This window comes from Glarea lozoyensis, assembly GCF_000409485.1.
Source record: "Glarea lozoyensis ATCC 20868 chromosome Unknown GLAREA8, whole genome shotgun sequence".
Taxonomy (NCBI): domain Eukaryota; kingdom Fungi; phylum Ascomycota; class Leotiomycetes; order Helotiales; family Helotiaceae; genus Glarea; species Glarea lozoyensis.
The window spans coordinates 1,084,391-1,102,075 of NW_007361003.1; the positions used below are offsets into that span (position 1 = coordinate 1,084,391).

The 17,685-nt window shown below is 46.4% G+C and overlaps 4 protein-coding genes across 4 annotated transcripts; 2 read left to right on the plus strand and 2 right to left on the minus strand.

Annotated features, from left to right (window-relative positions):
* Positions 1 to 291: 291 nt before the first annotated feature.
* Positions 292 to 2,184, minus strand: GLAREA_11746 (uncharacterized protein; the record flags this gene model as incomplete). The annotated part of the gene is made up of 1 exon (XM_008089889.1): positions 292 to 2,184. One exon carries the CDS (start codon positions 2,182 to 2,184, stop codon positions 292 to 294), a length of 1,893 nt encoding a protein of 630 aa, XP_008088080.1.
* A 3,040-nt stretch (positions 2,185 to 5,224) lies between these two features.
* GLAREA_11747 (Six-hairpin glycosidase) lies at positions 5,225 to 7,683 on the minus strand (the record flags this gene model as incomplete). Its single annotated transcript, XM_008089890.1, has 4 exons — positions 5,225 to 5,681; positions 5,768 to 6,959; positions 7,009 to 7,556; positions 7,604 to 7,683. 4 exons carry the CDS (start codon positions 7,681 to 7,683, stop codon positions 5,225 to 5,227), a joined length of 2,277 nt encoding a protein of 758 aa, XP_008088081.1.
* Positions 7,684 to 9,547: 1,864 nt separating this feature from the next.
* On the plus strand, positions 9,548 to 10,865 carry GLAREA_11748 (uncharacterized protein; the record flags this gene model as incomplete). The annotated part of the gene is made up of 3 exons (XM_008089891.1): positions 9,548 to 9,718; positions 9,770 to 9,987; positions 10,052 to 10,865. 3 exons carry the CDS (start codon positions 9,548 to 9,550, stop codon positions 10,863 to 10,865), a joined length of 1,203 nt encoding a protein of 400 aa, XP_008088082.1.
* Positions 10,866 to 11,563: 698 nt separating this feature from the next.
* GLAREA_11749 (alpha/beta-Hydrolase) lies at positions 11,564 to 12,573 on the plus strand (the record flags this gene model as incomplete). The annotated part of the gene is made up of 3 exons (XM_008089892.1): positions 11,564 to 11,982; positions 12,045 to 12,287; positions 12,339 to 12,573. 3 exons carry the CDS (start codon positions 11,564 to 11,566, stop codon positions 12,571 to 12,573), a joined length of 897 nt encoding a protein of 298 aa, XP_008088083.1.
* Between the last annotated feature and the right edge of the window lie 5,112 nt (positions 12,574 to 17,685).

Sequence of the window (17,685 nt, forward strand, 5' to 3'; positions counted from 1 at the left end):
GCAGACTTTCGTCACTACACGTAGATACTTAGGTATTCTTCTCAATTACTCTCACAAAATTATTATTTTTCTCTACGCTAGCATATCGCCTAGAACAATGATCGTACATACTTCGCTCAAAATGCTGTAATGCCGGCCATGGCTACTTCGCTCAAATTTGGTACACCAGACACCCCCCCATACGCCATCAGATGCTGCTCCATCATAATCTCTTTCAAAAACCTCGTTTCCTTATGATTGCCGCAAGCAATGGTATAATAAATCAGAACATAAACAGTTTCTTCACCTCAGTCATTCTCGCCGACTAACTTGGCTTGCACTGGTTCGACTTCTCTCGTCTTCCTCGAGTACGTCACTCAGTCGAGTTGGGTGGTGATGGCGAGGAACAGCTCCCCACTCAAGACCAGATCCACCACCATAACCGGCTCCTGTATAATCAGCGCCTCCTGGCTCGCTGGATGAAGGTTGGCTTGTCGAGGATTCTCTTCCTGCACCGGATGTTGCAGTTTCGCTTTGTCTGTACTCGGCACTGGTTCCATATCTCTGCAGATTCGCTTGCTCTCGTTGGCGATCTTCTTCAACATCGTATTCATCTGTATCGTAGTCAGAACGCGCACGGAACGGGACCTTGTTGCCACTAGGATCAAGAACAAATTGACCTTCATGATCAATTTCATATTCTTCTTCGCTGAACGCACCTTCAGATGGTGCTCCTCGGGATGATCCACGATCAGTTGGATGGAGCAAAGTACCCTGTTGTTGCTGGTAAAAAGCAGACGGTGAAGCAGGCTGGACTGCGGGCGCTTGGGAGTACTCTTGAGCATATGTTGTGACTGCTGCACTCTGGGGAGCCTGTGATCGAGATTGAGTAGGTCGAGATGACATCTGTTCGACAAACGGATCTACCGGCTCTGCTCGTTGGGCTCGGGAATATTGCGTATACGCTGCATCAAAATCTGCTGCAGAAGGTTCCGGTTCTTGGGGTGGTCCAGCGGTCGACGGGCCTTCTCTAGTAGGAGGGATATCACGAGAGCTTCCATGTCCACTCGGGACGCCTTGCATCATCGGAACAACCTGCACGCCTCCCACAATAGTTGGCTGGCCTTCTCGCAATGAAGCTGTGCGTTCCCGCTCCTCTTGCTCCCGACGACCAAGCTCTTCCCAGGCACGTCTCGCTTCCTCCTTGGAAATTTGCAGTTCTCTCTTCATCTCGGCGAGTTGTTTGTCAGTGTTGCTTCGGTCTCTTTCGTGGCTGATGGCTTCGGCAATGGCTGCTGCTCGTCCTCGTCGTTCTTCATCCAAGCTAGCCTCTATCATTGCTTGAACCTCTTGAGCACGCTCTTGTTCGGCTCTAGTCTCGAAAAACCAACGCTGGAATTTTCTTTCGGAAGACGCTCGCAATCGTTGTAGTTCTACGACTGCGTGGAAAAGATTGGCTCCAGCAGCCGAGAGGTCTGTGACCTGGCGAGAAAGTTGTTGTGAAAGGGGATCTCGATTGATCTCATTGCTGTTCTCCTCCAATCTTCGGATCCAGAATGATGTAAGTCCTTCCCAATGAGCAGACAGCGTCTCCCATCTCTCAAAAGCATGTGGGAAAGAGGACCTGGTTCCAGTGGGGGCTCCTTCTGGTGGTGGGATGACTGGTTCCATAGATGGCCCAGGTTGGGCTTGTGCAGGTCTAGGCCGTGATGGTTCTGTTTGGACCGGTCGTGGTTGTTGCTGAGATTGTGTAGGTCGTGGTCTCGCGGAAGGAGCAGTCTCACCTCCCCCCACAGCTCTCCCACCGGTTCCCACGCCTTGTAATGTGCCCGCCCTCTCTCCTGAGCGTCTGTCTGATCTCTGAGAATTATCTGAAATTCGTTGACCTGTGGTTCCTCCAGATCCACGCTGTCCTTCCACTCTTTGTGGTTGCGCAACGCCAGCAGCTCTTCTTTCTGCACTTCGGCGATCACTTTCTCGTTGGGCTTCTAGTGCTTGCCGCTCCCTCTCAATTGCTTCTCGTTCTCTTTCTTGCTGCTCCTTTTTGCGTTCCTCGCGGGCTGCGCGCTCCCGCATTATGTCTCTTGGGCCTTTGATAACAGGCGATCCAGTGGTGCCCGGTGCAGCTTGTCTGGAACCGCCGCCATTATTGCCGCGTCCATCGCCAGCAGATGCTGAAGGACCCCCACCAATAAGATCTGACATCAATGCGTTCTCCTCAATCAGATCTGGGGTGAAAGCGTTAGGGTGTCGAAGGGCCTCCTCTAGCGTATAGAGGATTGCGCTAGCTGTATTTTTGGAGATATGCAAGGACCGGTGAGGTCTTCGTTCAGCTTCGGGTGAATGATTTGCAGAGCTAGAACCTAGAGGAGTTGAGGTAGCGAGGTCGTCTTCGAAGTCATGGGTAAGCTCCTGATGCTCACTTGGTTGCTGTCGCTGGATCGGCCGTACTCGTGCAGGTCGAGGAGGAGAGATGCCAACAGAGGTAGCTTCGATGTGTGTTCGTCGTAAAGGGCGCTGCTGCTGGCGCTGCGCGGGGGCTGGCGTAAAAGGTTCGTTTACGTCGTAAAGGTCGTTATTGTGTGGAGGGATTGGGTTCGTCAATGCGGCTGTTGGGGTTACCAAATCACCGGGCGCCGACAATGTGAACGCGACCTTCAATTCACCCGCGTCGGGTTGAGCTGGGTGAGATCGAGTCTGACGTAGGGAGGACTAAGTTGCGGCGTCAAGTAGCTAGCGTTGGTGTTGTGATTCTCAATTGGGAATCGAGGAATGTAAAAGTTTGCTCTGCTTGTGCGAGGAGGTTGGACTCGAAGCAAGCAAGAATGTGGAATGGTGTGCAAATAACGAGTGTGGGAGGGAAGAGGTGGTGGTGGTTCGTGTTGCGAGACCTCGAACTTCGTGATATTCGAAGGCTGGGAAATCTGGAATAAATCGAGTGGCCAGCCGAGAAACCTTTGACTCTCCTTACCCTCTCCACCAACCACGTCCGCAAATCACGCTCACACGTAAAAAGACCCCAGATCCTTTTTAATATTTTCTTGTTTCGTTCGTTTTTAATTCCCCAATCGACGCGCTGTCAAGTGTCTTTGCGCGCGCGCGCAAACCTGCGTGGTTCGTGGTTCACGCGTACCTACAGCGCACTGTCGGTATCCGTCAGACACAGCACAGCGCAACGGCGCCCAGCGCACAACGTTCGAGGAGATGGCGCATGCAATTGAGATGTGTGGATCGAGTCCTTCAGGTCGTGCGAAGTCGAATTCGAAGCGTGCATGCTCCCAGATGGATGCGCGGCGCTTCAATTGCGCATCGAGTGATGCGCGTCGTTGTTGCAAGTGTTTTCTAGAAGACAGACCAAGTCGAGTCGCAAGTCTCGAGCAGGTACTTTGTTTTTCGCGTGCGCCTTTCAGGAACAGGAACAGGAACAGGAACAAGGGAGTGGAATTGAGATTGTCAGAGCAGACGGCAGTGAGGAGCTCAATGGGGAAATGTCCATGTGTTTCATGCGCCTGAGCTGGGGTTTGGTTGAGCTCGTTTGGTGAAGCTGAGGGGACTTGTGTGAGATTCCGGGTCTTGCCTGCTCTGTTTTTCAATTATCGGATTCCGTTTGTTCTTTCTTTCTTTCCTCGTTTTCTGGGTCTGTGTAACGCACGGGGGCTCACTCAATTGACCGCCGCAACAAGAAGGAAAATGTATTTCAGGTTTCAGAGAATTCAATACGTGGGAGTTTTGGGCTTTGATGATGTGTCTCTAGGGCCCTTCTTCGAGGCATTGAAACAATTGGGGGGGTTGGGGGGATGCGAACCTCACGCCGTCGATGGGTCGGAGCGAGCCTTCTTCTCCATCGCTCCAATCCCATGAGAACCGACGAAGCGGAAGCGAATCCTCGTTGCAGCACGTAAATGAAGACCTGGATGCGTGGCACCAGCAGAGGGGGATGGTCGACGGGGATAAGAGATCGTGCATGGGGTGGTCCTGGGCGAAGGATTGGAATGGAATTGAGACCCAACGCGATGACAGCAGTGTGGTGCTGAAGTGCGGTGTGCAGTTGTTGGAACCCCTTTTCTTTTGATTTTCTTCAACGGACTTCCATTGCTATCGCCGCCAGCCGTAACCTTATTTGTTCGGGACTTACAGCTTCAATTCCTCAACTCGAACGAGGAACTCGAATCTCGAGTTGCGTCATGGGACAATCGCCGGCGCCAGAGCCAGGTCTGTTCGTTTGGTGGGACTTTTCCCGATGCCGTCCGTCGTCCCGCTAGCTCGTCGAGATCGCTGTACAGCCAATCATCAGCCAGAATTGGGGGGGGGACGAATTATAAGGTTTGATGAGGGTGTCGGAGGGACGAAATGTTGCATGAGAATCTTGTTGGCAACAAGGAGCTTTCTCAACGGTTTGTGAGTATGTGCAAACGGAATGTGAGATTCGAGAATGTAGGTTTTGTTGTACGAGGTTGGAAAAGCGCTCTGATGCTGGAAGTGTGGGTGAGGGTGTGAGGAATTCGAGGTACCTGAGATCTCAAACTTCTACGCTTGTGCAACGGTCGTATGCCAGATGATAGGATCTCGGCACAGTCAATTTGACATCTGTAATGCAGTTCACCATCTTTGTACGCTGCGGAGGCAGTTTGCATGAAATATTCCAATCCCGGCCTCGCTACTCGCAAGGACTCTATCTGCAGGAGGAATCGATGTCTCTCGAGGCGCTGGAGTCTACAAAAGCATCTGATCAAATTGACTGAGTCCGAGTTGGGTACAGTGAAGGTTGCAATTATCTAGCGGTCGACAGCCGAAGAGTAGCGTATACGATACTAGTGCCAGTTTTGGAGATCTTCTTCGCTGGAGTGGATGCGTCCCACCGCGTTTTTTGCAGGAGGTAAAAACGACATGGAGTACCAACTTTACCATTGCCATCGTCGTCTTGTATGGGTCACTGGCAGCTATTACTATATCGACTTGCTTGGAGATTGTTTAGATGTTAAGTCTTTATCAGCACTAGTCGTAGCAGAGAAGGTATCTTTGCTTCTGAGATTCGTTTGATCATGGCAGAGATGCAAAGAGAAACCAAACCACTGCACATCTGCTTGAACGGGCCGCACGTATGGAATGTCATTATTGGCGACATACCCAGGAATTATCATACACATATACACACTGTCTCACCGACAACAATTTTAGCAGCACAGAACTCCACAACCATTGTATAACAAATCACCGCATTTCACATCGCCACATACCATCACCTCTAACTAGCAGGACTAGGCGGCACCTCTCCCTTCGCCCACTCCACCATTTCCTCTCCAAGCACAAAATGCAAGGTCCCTCCTTCCGCGAAAACATCCTCCCAAACCAACCAACTCTTCTCCCAACTCACCCCATTAACCCGTACACTCTGCACATAAATCCTACTATCCCCCGTCCCATCCCCTCCCTCACTCGTCACAACCAAGCGTTTCCCCTCCCCAAGTTCCAGCGTCAGACTCTCGAACCAGGGCGCGTGGATCAGGAAAGTGGTTTGGCCCGTGACGGGGTAGAGACCGATTATATTCCACAAGAGCCAGGATTGCATGGCGCCGGCGTCCGAGTTGCCTGGGAGCCCGGTGGGCGTGGTGGTGTAGAGGGTTTTGGCGATGTGCCGCGAGCGCTGGACGGAGTGGTTGGGGAGGGAGATGTAGGTGTAGAGGTAGGGGATGTTGAATGTGCTGGCACTTGTTAACCTTCTCTTCCTTCTCCTTTGGATGTGAAAGAGGGAGTTGGTGTAGGAGGAATGGGATGTTAGGGGACTTACGGTTCGTTCGTAGCATCAAATAACACACCATTTGGATTCGCGGGGTTCGCACCAGGCGTAAACGTCGCGTCTAACCTCGCAAGAAACGTATCACGTCCGCCCATCAACTCGACGAGTTTCGCCATGTCGTGGATATCGCCAAAGGAATTGCCCCAGCTGGTTACTTGGTACGTCGCATCACCCCAGTATCCAGCATCCGTAAGCGGATTGACAGGAAGGAAATCCGTCTCATTTCTCGGGACCACGAACCCGGAGAATCCTATGGCCGTTTGCTTTGGATTCCAGTGATTCCGCCAGTTACGGGAGCGAGTGAGGTATTTAGCTGCGTCGGCGGTTTTGTTAAGGCCTTTGGCGACTTGGTAGAGACTGAAATCGTTGTACGCGTATTCCACAGCTCGTGATGCGGAGCGCGAGAATTTCGTCGTGATGAAGCCGTATTTGAGCCAGTCTGGGAGCGCGCCGCGGCCTTCCTTTGTAGAAGCTTCGGGGGCCATAGGATCGGGCGGGTTGGTGTTTGGGGGTGGGACCTCGGCGTCTTTTACCATTGCTGCGTAGCCGTCTTCCCAGTTCACTTTCCCGCGCACGCTTTTGACGTATGCGTCCGCTAAGACGTTGTCGGCGTTTGAGCCGCCTTGGGTTCGGCCGTTGTAGTTTGAGGATCTGCCGTCTGGGAGATATCCGTCGTGTCTCCAAATGTCGATGGTTGAGCGGATGAACTCTTCGTACATTGTCGGTTGGATGATTTGTAAAAGTGCAGTCGAGTAACGGAATGTGTCCCAAAATGTGAAGATATCGTCATAGTATGGTTCGGTAGATTCCCATCCTGGATTTTCACCAGTCTTGTTGGTCGGGAGCAAGTTCATGTGATAAAGAGACGTGTACAGAAGTTCCAGATTACTGGCATTCGTCGATGTAGTCGTTACCTTTGAGAAGATTTGAGAGTTCCAGGCGTCTTTCGTTGCTTGAACAACATTGTCAAAAGTTGCTGTCTCTGGGATTTGCTCATTCACATTGCGACAAGCTTGTTCTTTCGAGATCCATGAAATCCCCACTCGAGATAAGACAGCCCCTTCGTCGAAAGTAAAGAGACCACCAACGGGAACACTTGACGAGGTGGAACTTGCAACTCCTCTAACTACCACAGGTCCTACAAAGGAGCTGGCAGTAGTGGGTGTTGTATTGAAATATCCACCTAAATTATATCAGCATATGGCGCCATATTGTATAGAAATTCAACTCACATGAATATATAGTCCAGTCCGGTGAGCGATTCCATCCATTGTTATATACTCCAGATGCTTCGTAATGTCCATCAGACATGATTTGAAATTCTCCACCAGCATATCCTTGACCCAAACCCTGACCCCGAAATGAAGGAAGCACATGACTAACATCAACAAGAATGTTATTACGAGTGCTCCCAGCGGGGAAAGTGTATTTGAACATCCCAGCCCGCTCGGAAGCGGCAAGTTCGACAACCACATCTTGACCAGTTGTCGCTTTGTAGTACCCGACTGAGCCTTCATCTGGCTTTGATGATCTTGGAACGGTGATACTGGAAAGTGGATTGCTGATGGTTCCCACCAGTGGGAGTTGAGCTGGGGTTCCGTATTTTGGTGCTCCTCCTGTTCCTTGCTCGTGCATCAAACTGAATCCTGAAAAGTTTCCATTTGCAAGATATCCAGAGTATGAATCTGTGCCGATGTTGAGTAGATCCGGTCCCAGCTTCACCATTCCAAATGGCCGGGCAACACCAGGAAAGTTATTACCGCCATTTAAAGTTCCAGCACTGATCATGTTAGTGCTCTATACTTTTGCAATGACATCTTTACTCACAAGACCTTGACATGGTGACTCAAATCGGCAGTCGTAGATACACTTAACAGGAAAGATAGAGCAGCTATATCAGGAGCCATGGTTGAAATTTGAACCGAACTTACATAGAGTAGAAGTTCGCCTTTGAATATATAGCTTTGGCTCGCGTACACACTTTCCGGTTTAGGATAGCCAGCTCTCAAGACCCTGATTCACAGGCAACTATCCCATTTATGATCAAACCATTGCCTTAGAGAAAAGCGGACCTTCAACTAGGACTCTTGAGAGATCACCAAGATACTTCCAAGGAGAAGCGAACTAAGTATCTTGAGGCGGAGCAATTGTGAAAACATGTCTTACCTAAACCTTATGATAGGAGTAGTCTCATCAGACCTCAAGACCATAATTCACTTGACCTGCATTAGTAAAGCGGGGAAAGCTCATTTGTCGGGGTTTTACTGAGATTATTGAGGTTAAAGGGTTGGCGAATCAGAGACCAGTTCCTGTGAGCGTGCTCTATGGACTCGAGCATTAGTAGCACAAATCCGACTTCGTTCAAGTCGCCATCAACGGCGGTGCATTGCATGTTGACGAAGAGTGGGAAACCAATTGACAACTCATTTTCGAAGTTCCTGTAACGTTGTTGAGAACTGCGCGTGGCACTTTCCTCCTTCTGCATCGTACGAAGATTGAGCACATGCTCTTCTTGCATATATCATCTGCAATGTCGCGACAAGAATCATAAGTGACGCAGCCGCAAGGGATATAGGACATAGTGGTTCCTGTTGGGAGTGGTTTCTGGGGTAGAGTGCCAGATGCGAAGGAGTGAATGTGGTCGTCAAAATTCAGGGGTCGATGCCACTGAAGCTAAGTCACGTGTTGTTGCCTTCGTGGCTTCCCCGCAAAAAGTCCCCAAATTATGTTTCGTTCAACACTCTTAGAATACGAAGCGTCGTAACGGCTTGCGCTATCCAGATGGCTTTGAATCGAGGTGAGCTGAAAGCTAAGTTTAGCACAGTATATAAATCTCAATTACTCATAATTTCAAGCAGGTTTTAGCCACTGCCAACATAACGGCTCGTCTACTAGTCGCCCAAGCCGTTGCGCCTCGCTCTTGGACCTGAAGAGACGTAAGGCAGGCAACTGAAGGCAAGCTACAGTTGATGTATATCGGATCACACAGATACTTGAATTGCAGATGTTGCTTCCAGAAATAGCTACCAGAATAGCTACCCCCTTAGGCTCCTACTGCGTGTTGATTCAATACACCAGGTGACAAGGAGGCTCAAAGAGACGTCGCCGCGGAACTCAATTGGCGGTCTCATATGTCGAAGGAGAATGGCATAGCCAAGATATTCAACCATGACCAACGCTGAAAAGGCTGTTGATGTATGGATAGATGCAAAGTGCTACTTGGATGGCGTCCAACAGGTAACCACAGCATCGAAAGTATGTGAGTAGACAAGGTCGGTGTCCTAGCTATACTCAACAGTCTATTTTAAATTTTTCCGCAAAATCTCATGACTGAAGTAGCAGATCAGAAATTACCAATGCTGGAATCATCCCCTCATCTTGAACACAGATGTAATGAATACCTCGCTTGCGACTCACTGCGGGTTTCAAACTACCTCAGGTGGGTTATATGCGGATGAGTCGAGTATAAGCGACGAGTCTGTCCACCTAATTGGTCACCGTTTGCCAGATCCGATACCGTTTACAAAAAGTTCAATGCATTTGGTTGGTGATTCAGCTCAATATAGATGTAAAGATTGTGGTAAGGATGCTCATTGGACGTGTTGTGTGGTTTCTGCTGACTATGGCCAATTTTAAGCGCAGCTCCAACATGTTGGGGGCTAAAAGTGTTGGCTCTGGAATGAAAGAAATGCTCGGCGCTAGGATTGGAATATCACATCTTGAATGTTCATTTTTATTTTCGCATGTTATACTTTCGTTCTCTCAATAACTATGTCTCAAGCATTGATACGACGACCATGGCAGGCCATACTCGCCGCAATTTTGCTTTTCTTCCTGGTCTTATTAATTAGCAAGTCACATGTTCACAGTGGCATTCCATCGACTCTGGGATTTTCTCAATCTGGTCTTTCATCACCTGTCGCCATTAATCAGACTCTTGGGGTAGGTCAACATCATAATAGAGAAAAATTAGGTTAACACGACTGCGAACAGTTTCAGCAGATATTTGTGGTCAGCTTGCCAGAGAGAACCGATCGTCGAGATTCAATGATATTGGCGACTGCTTTGAGCGATATCAAATTTGACTTTATCGATGCTATACATGGCGATCAAGTACCAGATAGAGCTATTCCTTTTGGCACGGGACGTTCGGCGGCTGGCGGTGACAGCAACATAGGATCATGGCGAGCACATATGAACGCCATTAGTGAGTAAGTGAACTCCTACTCAAGCAAAGCTGAGGTTTCAGAAACGACACTAATGATAGAAATGTAGAGTTGTCCGAAGGAATCTAACAACGGCGCTGATACTTGAAGATGACGCTGATTGGGACATTCGTATCAAAGATCAACTTTACGACTTTTCTCGGTCGTCCCGAGCTCTCATCCAGCCTTTGGCATCGGACAGCAGAGCCTATGCAGACTCAACTTACCCAACACCGTCGAGTCCGGATGCTTTGCCTTCGAAAGACCTTGATTTTTACGATTTGCCGTCTACTCTTCAACCATCAAAGTCCCCATACGGCGATGAATGGGAAATGCTTTGGCTGGGACACTGCGGAATGAATTTTCCGGTCAAAGGAATGGGAGGAGATGGTAGGGCGGATTTGATACCAAAAGGCAGAGTCGTTCGTCTAGACGATCAAACTGTTCCGGAAACACAATTTATGTATTCTGTGTCTGAAGTCAAAGATCTTACACAATACCCCAATCATACACGAGTTGTCTCTCATGCCGGCGATGGAATATGCTCACTCGGCTATGCTGTTACACAGGCTAGCGCTCGCCGGCTGTCGTACCATCTGGGTGTTACAGAGATAACAGGGCAGTTTGATATTATGCTCAAGCAATTCTGCGACGGAACAGCTGGGAAAGGACATCACAACTGTCTGACTGTGCGACCAGGACTATTCCAACATCACCGTCCTGCAGGATTGAAAGCATATAACAGCGACATCTCTGATCACGGCCAGGAAGTCAGAAAGAAAGCACGAAGTGACAACCTGAGATGGCCTGTAAGGACGAATTTCGATGCCTTGTTAGCAGGCACCACCGATTACAAAGATCAATTTCCAGACACGGCTGGCTGATCAAAGAGTTGACAGAAACGGTATTCGAATAATTTGACAAATATTGTGCTCCTCCAAGGCCGTTTTGGAACTCGAAGGAGAATGAGCAAGGGTCTCTATTCATGTCGCATCAATCTGATCTACATTGGAGGCTATATTGCAAAATGCGGGGGAATTGAGCCTCGTGATGCCAAGAAACTTTCAAAGTGGACTTCTTCATTTTGAGAAACAGGCTGAATTGTTGCCAGAGGATTCGTCGTTGACAAGTACCCCAACACTTTTATTAGATCTGAACAACTTTATTCGCCTCTCAAAGATGTTGATCCAGCCGTGCCCTTCTTAATCCGGCGAATGAGGCTATCAATGCAAGTTCAATAATATTCGGGGCGGCGTATAATATGGTTTCACCCTGGTGCTCGGAAGGGCTCCAGTCAATCATTTGTGTATTTTATTTTTATTTCTCAGATAAGCCTTGCGGTTGGCTGCTTCCTTTGTAATTTGTTTCGTCTCTCCACATAGGCAGCGACGTGTTGGGTCCCACAATCTCCCGCCCGGCAGAGTTCGTAAATGATGATATCGAATATGGGACTTTCTTCTCTCTTCGTCATGAGACATCGGACAAACGGGGATGGAGGATATTCTTCCGGGGTCATATATATAACAAGCTTCTCCGTCCATGATCTGGACTTGTAAGCATTAAACTTCATAGAAATCTCATCATGTATTTCTCTTCAAGCTTGCTAGCCACCGCCCTCGTGCTGGGCAGAATTGCAGATGCCGCACAGAACCAGCTTACTAAAGTGTCTGGGTTTACAGCTGGCCCAACGAAAGCTGGAATGTATATTTACCTTCCAACCAAGAAATTGAATCCTGCACCAATTATCGTCGCTATTCATTACTGCACTGGTACCGGACAGGGTTATTTCACTGGATCCAAATACGCAAATCTTGCGGACTCAAAGGGATTTATTGTTATCTACCCAAGTTCGCCATCAAGCGGTGGATGCTGGGATGTTGCATCGAAGACTTCCCTCACTCACGATGCTGGTGGAGACTCCAAGACAATCGTGAACATGGTCGACTATGCTGTCAAGAACTACGGAGGTGACAGAGATAGAGTTTATGCTACTGGATCAAGGTATATTATCAATTCCTTCTCCAGAAATTCCAAAAATATCTATGCTAACAATCACTAAATAGTTCCGGTGCAATGATGACCAATGTTCTTGCTGGAGCTTACCCAGATGTCTTCAAGGCCGGTTCATCCTACAGCGGTGTTCCAGACGGATGTTTCTACGTCGCCAGCGCCACTGCAGGTATGGCCACACCTGGATGGAATAACGACTGTGCGGGTGGAAAATCCGTCAAGACAGCTCAGCAATGGGGTGATCTTACTCGCAGCTACTATCCTAACTATAACGGTACGAGACCTAAGATGCTTATGTAAGTTCCCAAACCTCTCGGAGTACCAACTTTAGACTAATAAATGTACAGCTGGCACGGAACCGCTGACAACACTCTTGGATATCCTAACTTTGCTGAGGCGCTCAAGCAGTGGTCTAATGTTCTGAATGTGCCGTTCACCAAGGATAATGCTAATACCCCGCAATCTGGATACACGCAGAAGATCTATGGTGATGGAACCAAGTTGATTGGGTACTCTGGCCAGGGTGTTGGACATACTGTTCCTATTCATGAGGATGTTGATCTTGCGTGGTTTGGTTTGTAGATGTGTTATGACTGAGAGGATTGGCGATGGTAAAAGGTGGCGTGGATGAAAATGTAAATATGAGGGGGCGGGAATGTGTACATAGAATCGCGGTTGTACATTCTTATGTCAATTTTGATGATTTAAAACCCGGAGACCGAAGTTTTTCATTTCCAATTGCTCATAATCAGCGCCTTAGCCATGCTATTTGAGATCATAATGTCATTCAATTATCGATTATCATATAACGGTACACTTTGTTAACTGGTACCACTTACCGTGAATGTCAAATGTTTGTCGTCCGGATGCGGCTTACGAGTGTATGCCATGTTGTTACAGTCAGTGATTGTGTGGCAGTGTCTTGAATCACAAGATGATTGAGACATATCCTCATCCAATATCCTCAACTCTCCCGCAAGAACTTTCCAACCCTCCAAAATTAGAATAGTGTCCTAATTCACCCAAGCACCTCTTTCGAACAAGTGCTTTAGACCAAATCACGCATTTCTCGCTTGTTGTATACACTCTTTTGGAGAGACCAAAATATTAAGATATAGTCAAGCGATAAAAATTAGTACCTTTTCTGTGACGGCAAATGGGATCTATGAGTCGGACGTTTTCTCTTGGGTTCTTCTGTCTTTCATACTTATTGTTCAACTCATCATTTTCGGCGACAAATTGCATTAAGTCTTCGGGTTACCTCCCCCGAATCATTAATGATTACTCAACCTGAAAACAATATGTATTTCTCTTACATCGCTCTCGTCATCACTCTGCTCTCTGCCAGAGTTCTTGGTAAGAATTCCAAGATCAATCAATATGCAAGTATAGAAGACTGGTACCTCCGCTCCAAAACTTTACTACTTATTTCCATTTAATCACCAACAGCTAGTGAGAAAGATGTTAATATCATAAAGCATACTTCTCCTATGGAGTATAAGTGTACTCCAATCGTCTCAAGGACAAAGGCACTGTACTTAGTCACAGGCGATGGAGCTCTTGGTGCCATTTATACTGGTACGTAACCGTTTAGATATTGCTTTGAGATTAGGAAAGCTGTGCTATGCTAAAAGCTGAATACATAGCCTGCGTTACTAAAAAATGCAGTGACTGCGTGGTTTTGAGAGGCGCAGGGCCTGATGAAGGTCTTCCGCAGGGACGTTTTATCCAAAGACTTAATAGTAGATCTTATATTTGGTTCGGGTTACCTGGCTTGAATGTCAACGACGATTAGCGCGTCGACTTTCATTTCAGATTTGTGATCGGATTTTGGGTAGTAATTCAACATTGCTAGACCGGCCCAGAAGACACATACCGGAGAATAAACAAATATACTTAGGAGAATTTTCTACTTAAGTAGGTTACAACTGAAATCAAATATTCTGTTTCGAATATATACTAGAGCTGCGAACATACAAGTGCTCTCGTTAATTACTTCCGTCAACTTTAAGTTAGTGAGTTTGAGAACCGAATTGAGCACTTCTCGCTTACCGTAAATATCTAAGTACTCTTCTGGAAAGACCCAGCTAACACATGAAAAAGGGATGCAAATCTCATGGTTTTAATTCTCTCCTCCTTTTATGGTTATTATTCTAGTCAACAATTATCCGTGACAAATCATAACTTCTATGCTACTTATCTTCTACTAAACATTTAGACATACTCAAAAGTCAATATCAGCATCCTCACGTCAACATGTATTTCTTCCACGTCGTACTCTGATCATCTTTTCTCTGTACCCTCGTCCTCGGCAAGAATTCTAAACTTAATCAATACGCAAATATAGACGACTGGTATGTCTTTTTACTCCTTCTACCTACTGTCACTTACGAACGTCTAGTAACGATGATGTGGACATCATCAGTCATGCTTCTCCACCAATAATGACTTCTCATACGCTCGATATCAAAACAAATGTTCTGTATTTAGTCTCAGGTGATGGAGCTGCGGGTTCTAAGTATACGGGTATGTTTTGGTTTTTTCGATATTACCCCAGAGTTGCGGGAAATTGTGCTGTGCTAATACGAAATCGTTAGCGTGCTATTACTACAATTCGCTCTGGTGCAGTTTTTGCTATGATCTCGTGCAGGGAAAGTGTATCGAGATTGACAGACAGTACCGTTATATTGTATTCTCCAACCTCTGAATATATACCACTATTAGAGTATCTTTTACATTCAGTTATACTTAGGCTGTGCTAGTGATATAATATTACTAGACCGATCCTGAAGATGCATGTTAAGTACATTAGATAAATTGGCTTAGGTGTATTATACTTGAATAACTCGAATTTGAAATCATATTTCTATTTCTTTCAAAGTAACTAGCTATAAATACACACTACATACTACATACTACCTCTCTTTAGTTACTTCCCTCTACTTTAAACTAGCGAGAATTATATACGAATTAACAACATATACTCCTTTAGATAGATTTACTTAAAATAAGCGATTAATTCTTATAGCTCTAGTTTTATTTTTCTTTCGTACTTGTGATTTCTAGCAACAAATCACATTAACTAAGTCACCTCTTACGATTTATTAACACATACTTCACATTATCGACCTCACACTAATATGAATCTTGCCTATATCGCTCTATTAATCGCCCTTACCTCTTCGAGTGTATTTGGAAAGCCTCCTCGTGCATCTAAGCTTAATCAATATGCAAATATGGAAGACTGGTTTTTCTCCTTCACTTTCCTCATACTAACAGTCACTTACGAACGTCTAGTAAAGAGGATGTAGACATTATTAGCCATTCGTCTCCACCATGGATACATGTCATGCGATCGACAAAAAGACAAATGTAGTATATTTAGTTGCAGGTACATCCTCTTCGCTTTCCTGGTTTATGGGTATGTTCTAAGTCTATTTAATGTTGCTTCAAAGCCACGGGATGCTGTACAGTGCTAATAAATTAATCATTAGGTTGCGTCAACGAGTGCGATCACTGTTGGTATGGTTGGAGTAACGACACCGGTCTTGAGCGGGATCATTGCTCCGAGATAGATAAAAGGTTCACTCATATAAACTACAGCTAGATCTGAGTTTCCACCAGTGTTGGAGCAACTTTGCATCTCTCAGTTGTGATAAGGCTTTACAACATTTCTAGGCATGTGTAGAAGGCATGTCAAGCAGAATGGATAGCGTAGATTGAGGATTCTACGCAATTGGAACCAAACTTAAATTCAAGTTCATTATGCCGTGGGCTGGAGCTGTAAATAAGTATTGTGCCTATTTAATAACTGTTCTGCTGAGGATCTCCATCTACTTCAAGCAAGTAAACTTTAAACACGAAATAAACAATTCTCGCCTGCCGTATGTACTCTTTTGGAAAGATCAACTGGTAGACAAGCGATACAAATACTATAGTTCTAATTACTCATTATTCCTGTTGTTATTAGTAGTCGCAAACCACATTTCGACTTATCTTCCAGAAAACATTAGCACATACTCAAGATTGGCAACCCTACATCAACATGCAACTCTCCTATCTCGCTCTCGTCATTACTATCCTTCTCTCTACCCGTGTTTTTGGTACAGCTTCTAAGCTTAACCAATATGCAAATATAGATGACTAGTATTTCTTCCCAACTTTGTACTTATAATTACTTATAAACGTCTAGTGAAGAGGATATAGACATTCTTAGTCATGCTTCTCCGATATGGGAAGTCCCTTATAAGGTCGATAAAAAGACAAATGCCCTATTTTTAGTCGCAGGTGCTGGAGCTAGTGTTGCTGAATTTTATGGTAGAGTTAAGCTTTTTTGATGTTATTCGAAGTCGCCGAAGGCTGTGCTGTACTAATAACATAATTATCAGCTTGTCCTCGCTGTAAAGGTCGCCGTAGCAGGGATTGCGAAGATTGTTTTGCCTACCCGCCGTCTGACACTGAGGGTTTTGTGCAGGGGCGTTGTTTCGAGATACCTGAAAAAGATAAACAAGATGGACGATTCAGTTATATTATTCTCGCATAAATCTGATAGTCCATCACGGAAGCATATTTTGCATGTCATTCGTGACTGGGCTCTGGATATTTACTCGAATTTCTAGATAGGGATGGGTCTAGAAGACATGTCTTGTAGAACCGATAGGAAGGCTTGGGAGGATTTCACGTAAATGGATTGAACTTAAAAGCATAAGTTCTATCTTACTACAGATTAGAGCTGTACATACACATCATTCTTATTCAATACTCCTTATGAGTCAACTTCAATTTGGTGAACTCTTGGCACTTTCAATGCAGAGCACAGCATCCTCACAATCATGCCGTCATGACTTCTACCAAAACTATGGCTTAAACCTGAGCGACAACTACCACGTGGAATTCCACTTGAGGAAAGATACGACAATAACACCGGTAGTCCCGACTAAGCTCATCTTCCTTCCCGAACCCCTTCACAGCCCTAACCACATTACCTCAAACCTAAACCGGACGCCACTACCACCCCTTGCAGACAACCATTCCCAAGTCCCTATACGTGCACGGTAACTACCCCGTGAATTTCCACTTAAGGAAAGATACGAGAAAACCACCGGTAGTCTCAAATAAGCTTATTTCCCCTCTTTTACCGCTTCATAGCCCCAACCGGCGTACTATAAACCTAAACCGGACAACTTTACCACCCCAACTGGGAAGATTGATTCCCACTCCCCACATGAAGACACGTGCTGACATGGACTCAGAAGAGCTAACTTGCATAGTGGAAGTCGTCGACCTTGGCAACCGCTATCTGTGTAACCATTCCACTTGCTTCACCGATCTGGGCCGCCTTACTAATCACCTCATGAAACTGGCCTTCGGATTTGCTGTTGATCTTCCGAGGCCTCACAAGAAAATCCTAGCTTGGCATGGAAACAGACTTCCATTGCCACATCCTACGTCCGTGGGGTGAGACGCAATCATACAGACTCTTCCGAACTTCAATACCCGGTCTTACCAGCCAAACCTTAAATTAGACTTCTCACCAGCGGAGCTTACATCATGGAGGAGTTTTACATCCATAGCACAAAAACTAGAGGGTGTTAATCTCCGCGTCCGTTGATTACCGTTTAGCTTATCAGATCCATGAGTGGTCAGCAAGGACGGATCTCGTAAAGGTTGGCAAGTAAGACGAGATGAGCATAG